This window comes from Leucopleurus acutus, assembly GCF_964270905.1.
Source record: "Leucopleurus acutus genome assembly, chromosome: 7".
Classification (NCBI taxonomy): Eukaryota; Metazoa; Chordata; class Mammalia; order Artiodactyla; family Delphinidae; genus Leucopleurus; species Leucopleurus acutus.
In genome coordinates this window covers 1,840,013-1,860,486 of record NC_139150.1, presented here as the reverse complement: position 1 = coordinate 1,860,486, position 20,474 = coordinate 1,840,013, and the positions used below count along the sequence as shown (strand labels likewise).

The 20,474-nt window shown below is 66.8% G+C and overlaps 1 protein-coding gene across 1 annotated transcript in view; it reads left to right on the top strand.

The window, feature by feature from the left end:
- The window catches only part of KCNT1 (potassium sodium-activated channel subfamily T member 1), a gene marked incomplete at both ends in the record, with an annotated part of 77,670 nt that overhangs the window by 41,879 nt on the left and 15,317 nt on the right, over window positions 1–20,474 (top strand). The window contains 15 exons of the mRNA XM_082843722.1: window positions 6,118–6,197; window positions 6,692–6,791; window positions 10,089–10,178; window positions 11,538–11,586; window positions 11,667–11,726; window positions 11,873–11,947; window positions 12,014–12,097; window positions 12,760–12,854; window positions 13,772–13,952; window positions 17,004–17,168; window positions 17,469–17,605; window positions 18,507–18,570; window positions 18,693–18,801; window positions 19,232–19,340; window positions 20,126–20,275. Coding sequence (XP_082699848.1) covers window positions 6,118–6,197; window positions 6,692–6,791; window positions 10,089–10,178; window positions 11,538–11,586; window positions 11,667–11,726; window positions 11,873–11,947; window positions 12,014–12,097; window positions 12,760–12,854; window positions 13,772–13,952; window positions 17,004–17,168; window positions 17,469–17,605; window positions 18,507–18,570; window positions 18,693–18,801; window positions 19,232–19,340; window positions 20,126–20,275 — 1,548 coding nt within the window. The remainder of the gene's footprint in view (window positions 1–6,117; window positions 6,198–6,691; window positions 6,792–10,088; window positions 10,179–11,537; window positions 11,587–11,666; window positions 11,727–11,872; window positions 11,948–12,013; window positions 12,098–12,759; window positions 12,855–13,771; window positions 13,953–17,003; window positions 17,169–17,468; window positions 17,606–18,506; window positions 18,571–18,692; window positions 18,802–19,231; window positions 19,341–20,125; window positions 20,276–20,474) is intronic.

Sequence of the window (20,474 nt, the reverse complement as noted above, 5' to 3'; positions counted from 1 at the left end):
GGCCCTCTGTCTGTCCATCCGTCCGCGTTGATGTGTCCACTCCATTCCGTCCCCAGGCTTCACCTGGAAGATTTCAGCCTGGACTCCTCTCCGTCTCAGGAAGTGCTTGGCTCACAGGTGGCCTCCCAGCCCCTGGCAGGCCCGGGGAGGGAGGGCAGCTCGAGCCGTGCCAGCCCAGGGGGAGGGTCCGCTCCGGCCACGGCATCTGCCCTGCAGCCGGGTGGGAGCGGGGACACGGCCGCTGCTGCTGGGCCTCGGGTGGCGCTTCCTGGGGCGGAGCCTGGGGGTAGGAGACGGGGGCGTCCGGAGGCGAACACCCCACAGGTTGTGACCACAGCCCTCGGGAGGGAGCAGGGACCCCTGCCGTGGTGCCTACGTGGGGACAGGCGTACAGGTGACAGCTGGTGACTGTCTGGACCCCCAGGCGCCTGGCTCAGCTGCCCCACCGTGAGCCCTGCCAGGCTTTTCCTGGCTTCAGCCAGGATTTAGGTCAAGCAGAGGGTGCTTTGATGTCGGGGTACCCAAGCGCCCTCAGCAGCCCCATCGGGGGCGTTCCTGGGAAAGAGCCCCCCACCTGCTCACACCCACGGCGTCCAGTGTGGCCACCGACTGGGGCCTGGTTTTTAGTCTCGTTAATTAACACCGTCGACATTGGCCACCACCGCGCGCGCAGAGCTTCCCCGCGCCAGCCCCCTGCAGCCCGAGGCTTTGCGCTGTTACGCCGCCGGCAGGAGCCTGGGAGCTGCCCTGGGCCTCAGCCCCCCAGCGGTGGTGCGGTGGGTAACAGGAGGGGGAAGGTACCTCTTCCACCACAGGGCTCTCCCAGCCCCACCAGGAGCAGGTCTGAGACCGTGGGAGGATGTGGACGATTGCGGCCACCTGAGGGGTCGAGGCTGGGGTCCTGCTGCCCCAGAATTGCATTGTCACGGGCAGAGCAAACGTCCCTAGGCCCTCGGAGGCCCAAGGAGGCTCACCAGGGCCCCTGACCGAGCCAAGGTGCCAGTACAAGGACGCTCTCTTGGACTGGGGAGGCCCAGGACGGCGCCGTCTGTTGGTTTGAGAGGTCACCCGGAGCCTTTGCTCTCCTCGGTGTGCCAGGCACCGGGAGGGCTGAGTGGCAGAGGGGAGGCGCATGGCCGTGGGCTGACGTGGGACGGCGGGCGGCCTGTGCCCCAGCCTGTTCCGTGGGAGGAGCTGCAGGAGAGCCTGTGCCCCCGATGCCCCCATAGGCGAGGCTGCAGCTGGGGCAGAGCAGCCCGTCCGCAGCCCATCCGCCTGAGGGCCCCACCTCCAAACCCAGCCCAGCCCGGCTCCTTGCCCGCCCACCCTGGGACCTGCCACTGCCCGGGAGCAGGGCGGGTCAGGGGCTCTGCCCGTTCGCAGAGTAGCCGCGGCCTCGGCCGTGGCAGTTGGGCCCCGGCCCTGCTCTTGCATCTCGCCCGGGGCTCCGTGGCCTCCTGCGTGGAGCTCCCGGGCACCTGCTGGAGAGCCACCGGCACACAGCAGTAGACCGGGAAGAAGGCCGCCAGACGTCGGCCCCTTGTGAGTTCAAGGCTGGCATGGCCGGGCGGGTGGGCCTCCCCACAGCCGTGTGCCTGGTGTCCCACCGGGACCGGCCGCCCAGCCCTGCGTTTGCCGCTTCCCGGCACAGGCCATCTGTGCCAGAGCTGCCTGCCGGGAATCCCTGGAAGGCCACGCCTGCAGCCTGCCGGTCAGCTGCCGGTCAGCAGGGAGAGCTGCAGCCCCTTCTTCCACCTGCCCTCGCCTGGCAGGTCCGGTCCTGGTTGGGGGGTGGGGGTGGGTGGGGGGGTGGAGTTCAAGCTGCTCTGCCGGCACGAGGGGGCCTCCTCTGGGCCACCCCAGCGTGGGCAAGACCCTGCACACCGGCAGTGAACGCAAGCCGAGTGGGGATGGGCCAGGCCGCCTGCTGGGACCTGACTCCTATGCCCCTGAAACTCGGGAGACCCAGGGAGTCCAGAGCCCTGTCTCCTCTGACCACTGGGTGACCTGAGGCAGCATGCAGCCTGGGTGGGCCTCAGTTTCCATGTGTGTAGGGACGGGGCTGGCGGGACCCCTCCGAGAAGCCCTGCGGCTGGGCTTGGGGACATGGCCCTCCAGCTGCCCGGCCTGGACCGCCGTCCTCGCCAGCCTGAGAGCTGCTCACTCCATGGCGGACGGAAGGGAGCAGGGCTCGGGACTGTCCTGGGACAGGGAGTGGGTTTGGCCTGTCCAGTCCTCGGGGCTTATGGCCGAACCGCAGGGGGTACCCCAGGGACTGTCTGAGGCCGGGGCTCTCAGAAGCCTCGGGGCCCCGTGACCAGGCCTGCCCAGTGCCGCAGACCTTCCTGCACCCCGGGCAGCGGGCAGCAGGGGCCCCGCGGTGTGCCCAGGCCTCCCCGCCGGGCGTCCTGCCAAAGGAGCGGGTGAATGCATGCGAGCGGGTGCAGACGGAGTGGACCCCTTGTCTGCCCTCGCCCGGCTCTCGAGCTGTTTGCCGGGCCGTCGCCCTGTGAGCTCGTAGCCGGCTCCTGGCTCTGGGCCCCCACGCAGCCCTCCCCCGCTCCCCAGAGCGGCTTCCTGTGGGCCTGGGCACCGGCTCCACCGCGGGGCCGCCACAGGGCCTCAAGCCACAGCTGGTGGCCGGCAGCCATACACGAGGGTCTATGGCACGGGCCGTCTCTCCTGCGTGATGTGAGTGGTGGGTGTGGACCAAAGTCAGGCTCAGAGCAGGTCCAGCCCCGATCGCTCGCACCGAGCTGGTGGGCGCCGGGCCCGGGGCACGGGCGTGGCCGTCTCTCACTTCATCCTCTCTCTGAAAACCAACACCTACCTGGACTTTACGAGGGAGGACCTGAGGCACAGAGAGGACCGTGTTAACTTCTCCACGGTCGCGGCAGCCCTGCCAGGCTCCCTCCGGATGCCCGTGGCAGCCGCCCGAGCCCCAGGTGAGGCGGCCGAGGCTCAGACAGGTGGGGCCACCTGTCTGAGTGGGAGGGGCGGGGCTCTGCCAGGCCAGACGGTCCGTGACCCCGGCGTGGCCGCATCCCCCAGCAACTTGCGGAGCCAAGAGCACATCCTGCAGCTGAATCACACCCGTTGCACCCGCACTTCAGAGTAAATGGAAAGCTTGTAACTTACTTTCTGTGGTGGGAGAAGCTCGTGAAAAATTAAAAGCGGACGCAGCTCCGTGGATTTCCCTGGGCACCCAGGCTCGACCTCCCGGGGCCGAGTCTCGGCCGGGCTCCGCCACCCCCCACCCCTTTCTCTCCTCCTGCGTGGAGAGCGCCCGGGGCCGGGGGGGCCTGTCCAGATGGGTGTCCACAGCCGCCCGGGCAGGGGGCTGACGGGTTCCATGTCTGGGGCGTGACCAGTCCCAGTTGGCAGTCCTGACCCCTGGGCCTGGGCGGGGACTTGCGGGGGCAGCAGCGGCAGCCGCCGTGAGAGGCATGCGGGCTGGGGGCGTGGTGCACGGGGGGGGGGCAGGTCCCCGGGAGGCTGAGGAGGAAGGAGGGAGACTCGGCCACCAGCCACGCGCACCCGCCACGTGGGCCGAGCTGGGCCTTGCTGGCCAGGTGAGGACCAGGAAGGGGGTGCCCGAGTGGAGGGGCACAAGGGCTGGGGACCCCTCCTTGAGGCTTCTCTGTGCGGGGCAGGACGGTGAGGGAGTGGTCCCTTGGGACACGTGGGCACCGCCGAGGGGCGTCTGCCCCCTGACCTGGCCCAGGCCCAGCCTGGCTTGTCTGAGCTGGTCCTTCAGAGAGAAGGCATTTGACCAGCTCCCCAGAGGGACCCTCGGATTCCCGCGACCCGGCTCCGGGTAGCACCTGCAGAGGAGGTTCGGGTTCAGGTCCAGTGGGGCGTGCTGGGGTGCAGTGTACAGTGGATGCGTTGGGGTACAGTAGGGTATCCTGGGGTGTAGTGTGCAGTGGGGTACACAGAGATATACTGGAGTACAGTGGGTGTACCAAGGTACAGCGTACGCTGAGATGTGCTGGGGTGCAGTGTACGCCGGGTGCACTGGGGTACAGTGGTGTGCACAGGGATATACTGGGACATGAGGAGTGTGCTGAGCTGCTGTGTACAGTGGGTGCGCTAGGGTGCAGTGGGGTACGCAGAGATGTGCTGGAGGACAGTGGGTGCGCTAGGGTGCAGTGGGGTACGCAGAGATGTGCTCGAGTACAGTGGGTGTGCGAGGGTGCAGTGGGTGTGCTAGGGTGCAGTGGGGTACGCTGAGATGTGCTGGGGTGCAGTGTACGCCGGGTGCACTGGGGTACAGTGGTGTGCACAGGGATATACTGGGACATGAGGAGCGTGCTGAGCTGCTGTGTACAGTGGGTGCGCGAGGGTGCAGTGGGGTACGCAGAGATGTGCTGGAGTGCAGTGGGTATATTGGGATGTTGTGTGCAGTGGGGTGCGTTGGGTACAGTGTGCAGTGGGGTGTCCTGGGGTGCTGACCGCCCTGCACCGGGACCTGAGAGTGGGGAAGGGCCACGCCACCAGCTCCTCCCCCGGGCCCTTCTTGAGCCCTGTGAGTAGTGGGGGCCGCTGTGGTCAGGCCAGGGCCCCTGAGCCGGCAAAGGTCGGGGAGGTGCTGGGGCTCTGCCCAAGCCCCCTCCCGTGGGCCCATCACCAGGGGAGGTCCAGACGGCTGCTGCCAACACATCGAGTCTGTATCACACACTATGCCTAGAACAGGCTTAAACGCTTCGTGGAGATGCTGGGGCAGCCAGCCGCAGGCAGAGCAGCGCCATTGAACTTTCAAGGTGACAGCGGCATGAATTTCTGCATTGATAGGAGCTGGAGCCTGGTCAGAGGGGGAGAACGTTCACAGCCCTCCACCCTGGTGGACGACGACAGGGAGGTAGGGGTGGGGAGCAGGGACCTGGGCCAGCGTGCGCCTCACCTCTGCCTGTGGACCACTGTCCTGCATCCCATCTGCTCAACCGCCACCTCCTACATGCAGCCCTCCAGGGTGCCTCTGGGTAGCACTACTCTGCCTTCAGGGTGCTCAGCTCCTCTGCCTCCTGTGTCACGGTCTTCACACAGAGTGTGCCTGAGCAGCTGCCTCACCTGGACAGTCTTATCGCACCCACACAACATCCCTGAGGGTGGCGGGGCCGCCTCTACCTGACATCTGGGTGAGGGGAGGCACAGGGCACGGCATCTGGACCAGGCGTTTCCGGTCAAAAGCCCCGCCCCAAATCCCGGGCTCTTGGTGCCTCTGTCTGGTCAGGGGGTGAGGACTGGCCACAGTGATGCCCATGGGCTGCTTGTGGGGTCCTGAGACCCACCTGCCAGTGGGGCAGATGCAGCTTGGAACGGAGGCCGTGTGGCAGATGCCAGGTGCTAACCCAGAGCAAGGCAGCCCCGCCCCAGCAAGGGAGAAGCGGGGCTGGACCATTCCCACCGCGGGAACCTGGCTACAGGGTCGTTGTCGTGCTGTCAACACTGGAGTTTCCGTTATGGTGGAACGTTAAGCCCTCGCCTAGCCAGCATGCCGGCCACAGCGGGCTCGCGGCCAAGCCGGGGGCAGCGGCCCGTGGCCTCCGGGTCCCTAGTGACCAGACGGGCCATCCCCACCCCCTGCCTCCTCGTTCGACAGCAAAATCCTGCCAGTCCGTGTGGTCTGTTCCCAGGATGCTGGGAGCCCGGGCAGGGGCTCAGGGCATCTGGGGGTCATCCAGGGAGGGGGCCCACTGCCGGCCTGTTTGCCTCGACCATCCCGCGGGCTGCAGCAAGTCTCCAGGCTCAACCACCAGGGGCCTCCAGACAAAGCAGCTGACCATTGGCTTCTGGAACATTCTATACTAATGATACGGCATGTTTTGAGCCAAGGGCCACACAGGCCACATGTAATCCTGGTGGCCGCCGTGACAGCCCAGGCTGGGGGCCTGTGAGCATACTCCTCTGCGGGGCCTGGAGGTCCTTGGGCACTGAGAAGGCGGCAGCCGGTGGGCAGGTCCGCTGGGGGCACGTGGGGATGTGGCAGCCAGGGCCTTCTGTCCGAGGTGGCAGCGCTGACCCTGCTCTGGCAGCGGGGAGGGGCCCGCCGTGTGGGGGGCTTTGGGCTGCAGCCCCCGCTGGCCCCGGGCCCACTCCTTCCTGCCTGCCCCCCAGGGTCCAGGTGGAGTTCTACATCAACGAGAACACCTTCAAGGAGAGACTTAAGCTGTTCTTCATCAAAAACCAAAGATCCAGTGAGTGGGGCCTTCGGGGTGGGGGGCAGGGCGGCGGGAGTGCCCCTCACCTCCGGCCCGCACCACGTTCCACCCTGTGGGGACCCGCCGCCCCTGGCAGCCGGGTGGCACCGTCTCAGGCCCTTCACCCCGAGGGGCTCCCTGGCCCCTCCGTGTGGCCCCACCCTCCCGCTGCCGGTACCTTCCACCTGCATCCCAGCAGGAGCTTGGCCCCCTGGGATGCAAGATGGGGTGCGGAGGTGCCCGTGGGTCCTGGTCCGTCAGTCTGTCCATTGCTCCCCTCACCACCACCCCCACCGGTGACACCAGCCCCGGGAGCCCTCTGTACCACGTCCGTGAGGCGGGACAGGGTGAAGCCTCTCAGAGGCCGGCCCAGCAGAGCCACCCCGTCAGTACTGGCGGGGCAGCCGGTGCGGAGGCCCAGGTGCAGAGGGCGGCGTGCGGGCTGGGACCCCGGCCCGTCCGGAGCCCTGACCACCGTCCCGCCCCCACAGGCCTGAGGATCCGGCTGCTCAACTTCTCCCTGAAGCTGCTGACCTGCCTGCTCTACATTGTCCGCGTCCTGCTGGACGACCCGGCCCTGGGGATCGGATGGTGGGTGACCTGCGGGCCCGGGGCTGGGCCTTCCTGTGGGCCCTCTGCCGTTACAGAGGCCGATGGGGTCCGCACAGGGGTCCGTGCCCGGTGCCCTGTGCCCAGGGCCTTGGGGAGGCCTTCCTTCCCCCATGGGCCCCCACCCAGTACCCCTCCCCAACAGAGCCGTGGCCAGGATGCCACCCTCAGGCTCCAGCTGACCAGCCGGCTCAGCATGGGCAGAAGGGTGTCCTTGTCGTGGACGACGGCTGCGTTTGCAGCCACACCCGGACCTGGACAGAGCTCTCCTTGGGGGTCTGGGATGCCCCTTCCCTGCTCGCCCAGGGGTGCGCGGGGCAGGGGGTCTCAACGAGGGGCTCTGGGTCGCTCAGCATCTCCTGCTGGGCAGGCAGGGGTGCCAGGCCTCGGTGGGGGGAGGTCGTGAGTCTCGCGGTGCAGGGCAGAGGTGTGCCTCTTTCTTGGGGCTCCACCCGGTTCCCCTTGCCCCTCCCGGCCCACCTCCCCATCTGCTCTGGGAGCCTCTCTGGACTCCCTCATACCCAGACATGGGGTTCTGGAAGGTTCTGGAACGGTACTGCTTCCCTCTTTTGCTCTGTCTGGGGGTCTCTCCAGCTTTCTCTCCAGCCTCTGGTTGAGAGTTTCACCTCTGCTCTTGTGTTTTCTGATTTCTGAGAACGCGTCATCTCCAAGCGCCGCTCCCCCTGCAGGCGCCCTGCCACCAGCACTCGGGTTTGTCTGAACCGCTTTCCTTTCTTACAGTCCCCCCTTCCGCTCAGTCTCTGCTCCCCCGAGCTCACGCTGAAGGGACTTCCTCAAGCGTCTGGCCACTCACACTAAGGTTGGGCTCTCGGAGGCCGAGGGCCCTGTGGTCAGGGTGTGTGGCCAGTTGGTCACCACCGTCCCCTGGGTCTGCCTGGCTCCTCAGGGCAGATCCTTCCCCTCTTCCCTGCAGGGTAAGGCCTGGCCCCTGGGCTCCTGCCCGCTGAGCTGGGAAGGAGGCCGGGGTCAAAGTTCGCTGTGCAAGCTTGTAGTTACCTCCCCGCCACGTGCAGCGGGGTGGGTTCCCCAGGCCAGACCCTCACCCACTCCTGAGAACAGATCTCCTGTCTTCATCGGGAGTGCAGGAGGACAGATCCCACCGTGGTGGTTTGAGAAGGAAACCGGGGTTCTGACTCTCCAAGCACTTTCCTGGGTTCATCCCACCTTCTCCCACTCCCAGAGGCGTCTGGGACATGTGGCTTTACATTCCCACAGGGACCGGCTCTGTTGTATTCATTGCACAGCTCCTGGCACATGACGGGTGGGTGGGAGAGCGAATGGATGGGTGGGGGGGGGCTGGTAGATGTATGCGTGGGATGGATGGACAGGTGGGTGGATGGATGGAGGGATGAAGAGATGGATGGATAATGGATGACTGGGTGGACGGATGAGTGGATAGAAGGAGGATGGATGGGTGGGTGGGTGGATAGAAAGGTGGATGGCGGATGAGAGGGTGTATGTGTGGATGATGTAAGGACGCTGGATGGATGGGTGGATAGATGGCGGGTGGATGGGTGGGTGGATAAATGAGTGGATAGAAGGTGGATGGTGGATGAGAGGTGGGTGTATGGGTGGGTGATGTAAGGATGGTAGATGGATGTGTGGGTGGCTGGATGGGAGGGTGGCTGGGAGGGTGGCTGGATGGGAGGGTGGCTGGGAGGGTGGCTGGATGGGAGGGTGGCTGGATGGCGGGTGGCTGGATGGGAGGGTGGCTGGCTGGCTGGATGGATGGATGTGTGGGTGGACGGATGGGAGGGTGGCTGGCTGGCTGGATGGACAGATGTGTGGGTGGACGGATGGGAGGGTGGCTGGATGGGAGGGTGGCTGGATGGGAGGGTGGCTGGATGGAGGGTGGCTGGATGGGAGGGTGGCTGGCTGGCTGGATGGATGGATGTGTGGGTGGACAGATGGGAGGGTGGCTGGCTGGCTGGATGGACAGATGTGTGGGTGGACGGATGGGAGGGTGGCTGGATGGGAGGGTGGCTGGATGGGAGGGTGGATGGATGGGAGGGTGGATGGATGGATGGATGGATGTGTGGGTGGCTGGATGGGAGGGTGGCTGGATGGATGTGTGGGTGGATGGATGTGTGGGTGGACAGATGGGAGGGTGGCTGGATGGATGTGTGGGTGGATGGATGTGTGGGTGGACGGATGGGAGGGTGGCTGGATGGAGGGTGGACGGATGGGAGGGTGGCTGGATGGAGGGTGGCTGGATGGAGGGTGGCTGGCTGGCTGGCTGGCTGGCTGGCTGGCTGGCTGGATGTGTGGGTGGCTGGATGGATGTGTGGCTGGATGGAGGGTGGCTAGATGGAGGCTGGCTGGATGGAGGCTGGCTGGATGGATGTGTGGCTGGCTGGCTGGATGGATGGATGGAGGGTGGCTGGATGGAGGGCGGCTGGCTGGCTGGCTGGATGGATGTGTGGGTGGACGGATGGGAGGGTGGACGGATGGAGGGTGGCTGGATGGGAGGGAGGCTGGATGTGTGGGTGGCTGGATGGAGGGTGGATGGATGGAGGGTGGCTGGATGGAGGGTGGCTGGATGGGTGGATAGATGGATGGATGGATGGATGGATGGAGGGCGGCGGGATGGAGGGGGGCTGGCGGCCGCTGTGGGCATTGAGTTTGCAACCACAGGCTCAGGCTTAGGAGGAAGTGCGTCAGTTGAGAAAAAAGGAGGAGGGAGCTGCCCGTCACCATGGGGCTCTGTGAGAGCGAGGTCCTGTTGGCCAGTGACCCTGGCTTTGCTTGTAATCTGGGGCAGAACTAGCACGTCTGCCAGGCCCCGCCACCCTCCCAGTGGGCATCCAGGTGGCGTGGGGAGGCTTGTCCTCGGGAGTGACTCAGGGACCTGTGTCTCGGAGCCGGCACCGCGGGGCAGGAGCTCGGCTCTTCTGCGTGTCTCGCGCACATCGCCCGGCCTTGTTTCGGCAGCTCTGGCCTCCGGGAGGCCCTGAGTGCTGCAGGGTCCGTCGCTGGCCACGCGCAGCCCTTTCTCTGCTGGCAGCCCGGGTGGAATCCCCACTCCCTCCTGGGCTCACCTCTTGTGTTCTCCTCACCCGGCCTGCCCCTCAGCTGTTAGAGATCCTCCGGGAGCGTCTGCAGGGTGCGAGCAGCTGCCTGTCCCCCAGGTGTTAGAATACAGACGCCTGTCTGAGTTGTGGGGGCCTGGCCCTGGTTGGGGGGAGTGTGCCCCCCATACGCCCTAGGCCCGTGGCAACCCTGGGAAGGGTCTGGTCCCTTCGGGGGCGGTGCTGGGAGGGGCCGTGGCCGGCCAGCTCCGTCTCTCCACAGCTGGGGCTGCCCGAAGCAGAATTACACCTTCAACGAGTCGTCCTCCGAGATCAATTGGTGAGTTTGCCACCCAGCTCCCACTCAGAGGCCCAGGGCCGGGTCGGGTGGACAGAGGGTGACACTGCCCAGCCCCCCAGGATAGATGCCCAGCCGCAGCCCGTGACCCTCCTGGGACCCCCGGGCCCTGGCCAAGCGGCGGGCAGTGGCGGGATGGCCCCTCAGCGCACAGCCCCTGAGGCCCGGGAGCAATCTAAGGGTGACAGCAGGGTCAGCAGCAGCCGGCCTGGCCCAGCCCTCACGGACCGTGGGTGGGAGGAGAGATGCAGCAAGGGCCTGCCGGGGGGTCGATCGCTGCCTCTGCCACTCACGGCCCTTTAGCCAAAGAGAGCAGGCGCCCAGTCGGGCAGGGGGAAGTGACGCCAGAGCGGCGGGGCGCCCGGTCCACAGGCCAGGATGTGTCCCAGGGCCTTGGCCGCCTTCTTGATGGAAGCTTCTCCCTCCCAGCCTCCCCAAACCCAGAGCCCCCCTTTGGCCTTAGCCTGCACCTACGCCCCTCCCCTGGCACCCCCGGCCCAGCCTCGCAGAGCAGTCCTGGTACTTGGCGGCAGCAGGACCCAACGTACCAGACCCTGAGCACTGTGTCCCCAGCTCCGCAGCTTCTCCCGCTCTGGCCCGGTCGCCCTGTCCCTGGAAGGCACGCACAGCTGGGGTGGAAGGGACACGCCAGCCCCTCCCTTCACACCCGGCCCTGGAAGCCTCTCCTTTCTGGGCCTGTGCCTCGGAGTGGCGGCCAGGGCAGCTCCTGAGCCCGGGCCCAGCTCTCGTCCAAGCAGCCCTGAAGGCCCGGGGATTTCAGAGTCTGTGTCCCTCGGCCGAGGAAACAACAGCCCAACGCCTCCACTGCGGCGGGGGCCCTCCCACCCCACAGGGGCCCACGGGGGTCAGGGCCTTGGCCGTCTGGGGTCTGGCTCTGCACTGAGCACGGCCACCCGACCCCTCCTGCTGGTCTCGCCGCAGCCTTTGTCCTGGGGCTGCGTCTGGGCAGGGACACCCCCACCCAAGTCACTCCCCTCCCCTGCTGGGTTATGGACGAGGACCTGAGGTCGGAAACCGGGGAGCGTGATGGCCAGCACCCCTGCCCCTGCGGGGACGGGCATAGGAGCCTGTCCCCGGGAGCCCAGACGAGAAGGGGAGGCCACCTGGGCCAGCTGCGGACTCTGAGCCCACGGCCCGTCCCCAGGGCAGCCCGCTTAGGCCCTGGCCTCACAGGCCCCGCCCTGGGGCCCCCTTTCCCCGGGCACCTCCCCTTCCCTCCTGCCCCCGGCCCCTCCGAGGGCAAGGCTGCTGCCCTCCGTCCAGCTCAAGCAGCAGCCTGCGGTCAGTAGAGGCCCAGGGCTCACCTCCCTCTCTCCCCAGGGCCCCCATCCTGTGGGTGGAGAGGAAGACGGCTCTGTGGGCCACTCAGGTGAGTGGAGGCAGCACGGCTCTGGGGGGCCCTGCCTGCCCCGGCCCCCGCTCAGAGGCTCCGGCCCCTCCCCGCCCCAGGTCACCGTGGCCGCCGTCAGCTTCCTGGAGACCACGCTCCTCACTTACCTCAGCTACAAAGTAAGTGCCCCCAGGCCTGGCCCTGCCATCCCCCGCACCCCTCCCCGCACCCCTCCCCCGCACCCCTCCCACACCCCTCCCCCCACGCCCCTCCCTGGCCCCCTCCCCGCCCACCTGCTCTGAAGCCCACCCCCCTGGCTCCCCAGGGCAACATCTGGGAGCAGATCTTCCGCGTGGCCTTCGTCCTGGAGATGATCAACACGCTGCCCTTCATCATCACGGTGGGTGAGCCGCCAGCTGGGGGAGGGGCCGCCGAGCCCGCACCCCCTGACCCGTCTCCTCTGCAGATATTCTGGCCGCCGCTGCGGAACCTGTTCATCCCGGTGTTTCTGAACTGCTGGCTGGCCAAGCACGCCCTGGAGAACATGATTGTGAGCCGCGGGCCGGGCAGCTCCGGGCAGGGTGGGCTCCCCCCTGCCCCGCCCCTCCCCTCCCGCTTCACCTCTGCGAGGCCCCCAGGACCCCAGGGCACAGCTCGCCATGCCCTGGCCCTGTGGGGAGCTGGCCAGCTTCCTTTGGTGCCCAGGAGGCCGGGCTGACCGGTGGACAGACGTGTCTCTGTCACCACGAGATGCCCTCACACCTCCTTCCTGACCAGCCGGGGCCCCAGCCCTGATGCCCCGGGAGAGGCACCCAGGCCTGTCCCTGCCCCTGCCCCGACACGGGGCCCCGGCAGGCCCTGCGCTGAGGTCCGAGAGAGGCCCCTGTCGGCAGGCGGCGCGACGACTGTTTTCTCCCAGGGTGCCCCTCCCCAGCCCAGGCTCCCTCGGCTCACCTCCTTCCCCACTGCAAAGTGAGGTGACGGCGCTGAGGTCACGGCCTCTGGCCTGCGCCCCAGGTCCTCCCCTGGCGTGGCAGAGGCTGGACGGGGAGGCCGAGCGCTGAGGTCAGGTGGAGCCGCCCCCCTCCCGCCACCGTTCATTCATTCTCGTGCATCTGGGACGTACAGGGCGGGGGGTGGGGGGTGGGGGTGGGGGGGGCCCTGGGCTCCGACCAGTCCCTGCTCTGCCCCTGATAGCGCCACTTCCCACAGAACGACTTCCACCGAGCCATCCTGCGCACCCAGTCGGCCATGTTCAACCAGGTCCTCATCCTCTTCTGCACCCTGCTGTGCCTGGTCTTCACGGGGTGAGTCCCTGCCAGGCGGCCGCGTCGCCCAGCCCTCGCATCCGAGAAGCCGGGGTGAAGGACCAGAGGCAGCTCGGAGCCCCGGTTCCTAGGCCAGAGCTGCCGAGTCCGGCTCCTCTGGGGCCCGGAGAGACGTGGTGGAGGAGGGCACTGGCTGGGGGGACGGGGGGGACCCTCGGCTCGAGGTCCAGCCGAGAATAAGGTCTGGGAGCAGCCTGGGGGCTGGAGCGGAGAGCACGCCCCCCCGCACGTGCCTGTGCCCTGGGCGAGGACGCGGGCAGGTCCCAAGGCCGTGTGCCTCCCACCTCCCCTCCCCCATGCCCCCCGACACACGCAGACGCACACTCCAGCGGAGCGGGGCGGGGTGTCCGCGGGGCAGGAAGCGCCGGGGTGGTCCAGCCTGCCCCCTCCCCGCAGCCAGCGCGTCCACCCTGGGGAGGGCCCCAGCACCGCTGTGTGCCGCGCCACGGTGTATGTGGGGACGGGCCACGGGGCCACGGCGGGGGAAGGACTGTCCAGCTCTAGCTGGGCGGGGGGCTGGGCGTGCCCCGCGCCATCTGACCTCCTGGGGGAGGACGAACTCCGAGGTGGGTGGCAGGTAGGGGCTCGCAGCCTGGGCGGCCCCATCCACCTCCTCTGACCCCAGGCCCACGCTGAACCCACGCAGCACTGTGTCTGCGCTCCCGTCCAATTTTCCAGGGGCCTCAAAGGCACCTCGGGGCAGGAAAGGAAGGCCCGGGGGGATGCGCTGGGTGTGCCAGCCCCGCAGGCCAGGGTCGGGAAGCGCAGAGCTGGACCCGGGCCCAGGCTGGGGCGCCGTGTCGGCGACAGCTGATGTGCTGTCGCGGGCAGGCCCAGCCTTGCCCCAGGCGCCAGGCCGGCCGAGGCCCTGCCGCCACCCCCATCCCCGGTTCCAGGACCTGCGGCATCCAGCACCTGGAGCGCGCGGGCGGCAACCTGTCCCTGCTGACGTCCTTCTACTTCTGCATCGTCACCTTCTCCACCGTGGGCTACGGAGATGTGACGCCCAAGATCTGGCCGTCCCAGCTGCTGGTGGCCATCATGATCTGCGTGGCCCTCGTGGTGCTCCCGCTGCAGGTGTGAGCCCTGCCCGGCAGGGCCGAGAGGGGCGAGGAGGGGCGCCAGTCCTGGGAGGGGCCGCAAGGCCGAGACCCCGACGGGGACACGTGGGGCCTACCGGGGCCTCCTGGGGGCCTGTGGCTAGCGAGGCCCGCAGCCGTCAGGACAGTGCGGGGGGGCATGCTCAGACGGCTCCCCCGGGTCCCGTGCAGAGTGTGGAGCGCGGGGGGCTGCCAGGGTGTCCCGCGGGCTGGGACAGGAGTCCTTAGCCGGTGCAGCGGCAGCAGCTGTCGGGACCCCGTGGGGCACAGCTGCTTCCCTGTCGCCCGTCAGCAAGGCCAATCTGCCGGCTGAGCCACCCGTGTTTAGATACGACGGGTAGAGGCCTGGAGAGGGGGCCGGTGGCTGCAGGCGCCCCCAGCCCTCCAGAGGGCAGGCGAAGGCCCAGGGGAGGGAGCAGGATGGACTGGGGGAAGCCAGACCCCACGGGGGACACTCAGGATTTGGAGGGACGGGGCAGGGGAGGTGCCTAACTGTGGCTGCAACGGGGGCCAGTCCACCCCCGGGGTCCTCTGCTGACCCTGAGCTCAACTCCCCACCCCCGCCCTGCGGCTCGGAGCCCCCAGCCCCAGCCGACACCCACCCTTCCCTGCTTTCCCCCTGGTCCGGAGCACAGCCCACCCCCTCCAGGAAGGCCAGCTGCATGCGAGGGACACCCGTGGGCCGAGAGCCCTAAACAGAGGTCTCACCCCCATCCCCGCGCTCGCCGGAACTTGCCTTCCTGGGCCTCCTCCCTGGCCTCCACCTGAAGCCCCGTCCTCCCCCCATTCCCCCCCGCCCCCGGCAGGGCCCCCTCAGGCCACAGAGCACCTCAAGGTGGGCCGTCCACTTTCCCAGGGCCCTGGCTGCTTGTAGAATCCATGTTCACATTTTATTATATTTTCATACAATCATGCTTTTCTAAATTGTATTTTTAATATTTTAGATATCTAAATTTATATGTTAATTAGTTTTTGTTATAAGTTAAGTTGCATTTTTAGTTATATAGTTATGAACATCGTTATTTGTTTTATGTTTTTAATTCTAATCAATCATATTTCTTTAAGTTTAAATTATATTTTTACATTACCATCCGGAACTTTTTCAAGCCTGGCAAGTCTGTCCCACTCGGGCGCTACATCAGGAGAGAGAGGGGACGATCTCCCTTCCCCGGGGCAGGTTGTGGGGCTGGGGGCTGTCCCCCGTGTGTGTGCCCCCCGTGAGTGCACAGAGGGGTCGTGTGTGGTTTCAAGTAAACGGTGCCAGGTAAGCTGGCTCCCGCCCCCTGGCATCCTGGACGCCTCCGCGAGGCTGTGCCTTGTCCCACGGCTGCGGAGCTTCTGTTCCTGCGGTGCTCTGGCCCCCACGCTCCTGGCGGGTGCAGGGGCCGCTCAGAGCTGGTGTTTACATCCCACCACCCAGGCCAGGCTGGTGCCCAAGCCCCAAGGAGTGGGAGGCCGCAGGGCCCGGCATCGGAGGCACACACCATCCTCCAGGGCTAGTGGATGGTCAGGACCCGCGAGACTGACTAATCTGTTGTCAGTGATGGAAAGGGACGGTCTCAGTTACTGTCCTTCTGTCTTTAACCACGTTCACCAGTTAGCGCCCTTAGAGACGGTGACAACAGAATGCCCACCTGTAGATGTTCCTTGCAGAGTAACAGTGACGACAGCTGACAGCATCTTCCCCGCTCAGGGCTGAGTTTCACACATCAGCGCGGTGCTTCCTGTAGCTGCCGGAACAGAGCACCCCACAAATGGGGGGGGGCTTAAACAACAGAAATTTACTCTCTCACAGTCCAGAGCCAGAGTCTGAGACCGAGGTGTCAGCAGGGCTGGTCCTGGAGGCTTGAGGGGAGGCTCTGCTTCCGCGTCTCCAGCTTCTGGTGGCGCCATGGTCCTTGGCGCCCTGGGGCTTGTGGCCGCCTCCCTCTCAGCTCTGCCTCCGTCTCCACGTGGCTTATTCCTGCACCTCTGTGTCCTCTCGTTACGGGACACCGGCCACTGGATGTAGGGCCTACCTTAATCCAGTCTGACCTCATCTTAACTCATTACATCCTCAAAGACCCTATTTCCAAATAAGGTCACGTTCGGAGGGCCACCCCTGTGACGTGGGAGGCTTGAATCCAGGTGTCTGCCGTCAGAGCCCCAGTCCTGCACAGGCCTCAGGGATCACCCTGGGGTCTCCGGCCCCTCCCACTAGGGCCCAGTCCTGTGCTTCAAGGCCACAGGGCCTTGTCACTGGAACTTATTAGGTGCTCAATAAATTCAATGAGCTGATCTCCCCTTAGCGAGATACAGCACGTCACCCAGAGCAGGTGAGGACCAGAGGGTGGGGCTGCTGCCATTCATTTAAAATTGTGTGGAGAAAAAATGAACGACCTCAGTGCTTTCACGGGGTCTGGCTGTCACCCACAGACGGGAAGTCAGACAGTAGCAGCAGGTCCTGGGCAGGTCAGCACCCCGGTCAGCTCTGTGGAGCCTGGAGTCCCCTCACCGCCAGCCCACCTTTATAGATGTGTCACTGTCCTACTTACAAAGGGCTCTCAACACCCAGATCTCACAGCCAGGAAGTGTGGGCCAGGGTGGGCGGCACCCCCCAGACGGCAGCCTCCAATCAGCCACACCCTTGACCTGGGCTCCGAACCATGGTACTCAAAGTGCTCCTTCCATGCCGGGCACCTGGGTCCCTCATTCTAGGCCTGAGGCTTTTCTAAGACACGTTCCCAGGTGTCTCCAAAACGTGTCTCAGGTGCTGACGGAGACCCAAGGGGCTCAGTTACCTGGATGCTCGGAGCGTATACTTCGGCACCCACTAATGGTTGCTTGGCCTCCTGGGGCTGGGAGCTGGACCTGCCACGTCTCTCACTACCCCATACACTGGCGGGACCGTCCACTCTGCCCCCACCTGGCCCCTTGAGCGACCTGTGCCGCAAACTTTGCCCGTGGTCTTCCGAGACGTGGTCGGGACGCTGCTGTCGCAGCTCCCGGAGCCCCAGGCCTCCTGGAGTTCACACGCTCTTACCTGCAGTTTGAGGAGCTCGTCTACCTGTGGATGGAGCGGCAGAAGTCGGGGGGCAACTACAGCCGCCACCGGGCCCAGACGGAGAAGCACGTGATCCTGTGTGTCAGTTCTCTCAAGATCGACCTGCTCATGGACTTTCTGAATGAGTTCTACGCCCACCCCCGGCTGCAGGTGAGGCCCCGCCCACGGCCCCACCCCCGGCTGCAGGTGAGGCCCCGCCCACGGCCCCACCCCACCCCAGTGCCCCCTGAGCTCCCTGGGCCTGGGTTTCCCTGCCTGTGCAGTGGAGCCCCGGTGGTCTCCCACACTGTGGGGGTGGGTCTGTGGGGTCCTGCCTTTCCCTCCTGCCAGATGCACCATCACAGAGAAGGCTGGGGCTCCTGAGAGGCGACTGGTGTGGAAACACTAGGAAGGAGGGTGGGCCGGAGCCCAGCGAGCCTGCCAGCAGGGCTGACCCCCTCCCACCTGCAGGACTACTACGTCGTCATCCTGTGCCCCACCGAGATGGACATCCAGGTCCGCAGGGTCCTGCAGATCCCCCTGTGGTCCCAGCGGGTCATCTATCTCCAGGGCTCCGCGCTCAAGGACCAGGACCTCATGCGGGCCAAGTGAGCGCCGGCCGGGGGTGAGGGTGCGGTACCGCGCCGGCCGCACGGGCAGGCCAGGGAGGGGCCCTCAGGCGGGCGGCAGCTCCCTCTCTGTGCCTGTCACCCACCCAGGCGGGCCAGGCCCCCCGCTGACCCCAGCAGAGCCGCCTGGGCGAGCCCACCAGCCTCCTCCCACCTGCCCGGCTGTTCTTCTGGGGGCCTGGGGGCAGCTGCCGCTCTGAGTCAGGTGGGAAGCCGAGGCTGTGGGCAGGTTTTCTTCTGAAGACGAGGTGACAGGGTGACTTGAGGTAAGGAGGCTGAGTTGTGAATGGAACTTTCCAGAATCTGCTGCAGCACACAGACACCCCGGAGGCTCCCCCATCACCCGTCAGGATTTTATTCCAGAGCCTGACGTAACCTTCGAGGTGAAATGTGGGTTGTGTGGAGGCCAAGGAAGCAGGAGGCCCAGCAGCAGGGGCCCCCCCACGCCTACCTTCTGAGCCTCGGGCCCCACAGGCTCGCCCAGGAATCAAGGCCCCAGGCAGGGACAAGTTGGGGTGCCAGGTGACGGGGTGGGAGCCGCCAGGCCCCCCAGCCCTGGGGCGTGGACAGTTTCTCAGCCACGCTTTGTGCAGCCAGGGGCTCTGGGGGCATGAGGGGAGCAGAACGGGTCATCCGCAGGCCTCGGGCAGCCTGTCCCGGGAGAGGACAGGCCAGCGGGCAGGGTCCAGCCTCTCCGCCACCAAGTGGGCCCTTCATTCCGTGCCCCAGCCCCACCCCGGGTTAGCGGGGGCCCATCCTCAGCCCATCCAGGGCTCCTCAGAGCGAGGTGGGGTCTCAACACGGCCCAGCTCTTCCCCTGACGGCCGAGACGGGAGCACCACGGACGGCCCGGGTGGTGCTCAGACCCGGTGCTTTGCAGGATGGACAACGGGGAGGCCTGCTTTATCCTCAGCAGCCGGAACGAGGTGGACCGCACTGCAGCGGTGAGTGCCCCCCACGGCCGCCCACCACCTGCCCGCAGGCCCCGGGGCGGGGCGCCTGGGGGCAGAGCCCCTCCCCCAGGCTGCTGCTGCCCGTCAGCACCGACGTGGCCTCCCTGCCTCAGGACCACCAGACCATTCTGCGCGCCTGGGCCGTGAAGGACTTTGCTCCCAACTGCCCTCTCTACGTCCAGATCCTCAAACCTGAGAACAAGTTTCACGTCAAGTTTGCAGGTATGTTTGGCCCGGAGGGGGGCGCCTGTGTGCTCACGGGCGAGCGCGTGGGGTGCGGGATAGAGGCAGAGCCCATGCAGGTTCTGCACCTGGGCCTGGGGGCCAGGGCGGGCAGAAGCAGTGTCTGACGAGCACCTCTGTGGGCGTGCCCGAGTTGGGCGCCTGTGCCGACCCCTGGAGGGCACAGGCGAGCAGGCCTGTGCTGGACACCTGGGGGACCAATGAACAGGCCCCCCCGCCCCCAGCCCTGGAGCTCTCGGTCAAGCCCGGAGACAAGCACAGGAGAACCGAGACGATGAACCGGCTCCCAGGGGCAGGGCACTGGATGGCGCTGAGCAGGGCGGGGAGGGGTTCTGGGGGGTGCTGGGCAAGGGGGCGTGTGCCGTGGGGCAGCAAGAGCCTGTGGTGGCCCTGGCGCTCCTGCCCGCAGAGCACGTGGTGTGTGAGGAGGAATGCAAGTACGCCATGCTGGCCCTGAGCTGCATCTGCCCGGCCACGCCCACCCTCATCACGCTGCTGGTGCACACGTCCCGAGGCCAGTGAGTGCTGCCCCCAGGGCCGCGCGGCCAGCGAGACGGGGGGGGGGGGGGGGGGGGCTGCTGGGGGAGCGGGAGGCGTTGAGGAGACCTGTGACGGGAGGGCCGAGGCCCGGGGAAACGACCGCCGTGGACCCAGCTGAGGAAGCGGTCGGTGCCTCGCCGAGCGAGGGGTCGCAGCTGGGGGGCGGCCTGGGGGCTGCTGGGAATTGCAGGCGGGGCCCGCCGTGGAGCAGAGGGCCGTAGCGGGGGCAGCAGGAGAGCCCTGGGATCTAGGCACAGTGACGGGGTCCGGCGGGGCTTGGTTTGTAAGAGAAGACGCGTTTGGTGTTTGGCACCTGGGCTGGGGTCCCAGGCAGAGCCTGAGGCGAGGGGCTGCCCTGGGACAGAGGGGGGCACCATCTTCTCTCTGGGAAAAACAGGCTGGGGTGTGGGGGGCCCCGACGGGTGGCCTCGGCTCCTTGTGGGGCCTGGGCAGCCCTGGGGGAGGGACCAGGCAGGGGAAGAGGACGTGGCCCGGGGTTCCTGGGAGGACACAGGCCGCAGAGGCCAGTCTTGACTCTGAAACATTTTGACACTCCTAAAAATCAGACCATTGTGTTTACAGCTTTTTAAAACTGGCCAAGGACCCATCAGGCCACCCAGGTCTAGTCTCAGCCAGATGGGGAGGGGCTGGGGTCAGGGGTCACGCTGGCTTCCACGCACACCGGCAGAAGCCACATTTGGGGGGCACCATAGCCCAGCTGGGCGGGGGCGGCCGTGGGGGTGACACCCTCCCCACGCCCCAGGGAAGGCCAGGACTCACCGGAGCAGTGGCAGCGCATGTACGGACGCTGCTCGGGCAACGAGGTCTACCACATCCGCATGGGGGACAGCAAGTTCTTCCGCGAGTACGAGGGCAAGAGCTTCACCTACGCTGCCTTCCATGCGCACAAGAAGTACGTCCCCCAACCCGGTCCAGGCCAGGGTGGGAGGAGTGCGGGGCGGGGTCCGGAGGCTGAAATGGGCGTGGCCCGTGCCCGCTGCAGGGTGGGCCAGCCGCGCCTCAGGGTCAGAGTCACGCCCACTCAGCCGTGAGACCCGCACGGGGTCGGGGTCTCTCTCTCTCCCCCCCCCCACCCCCCGAGGCTGCCCTCG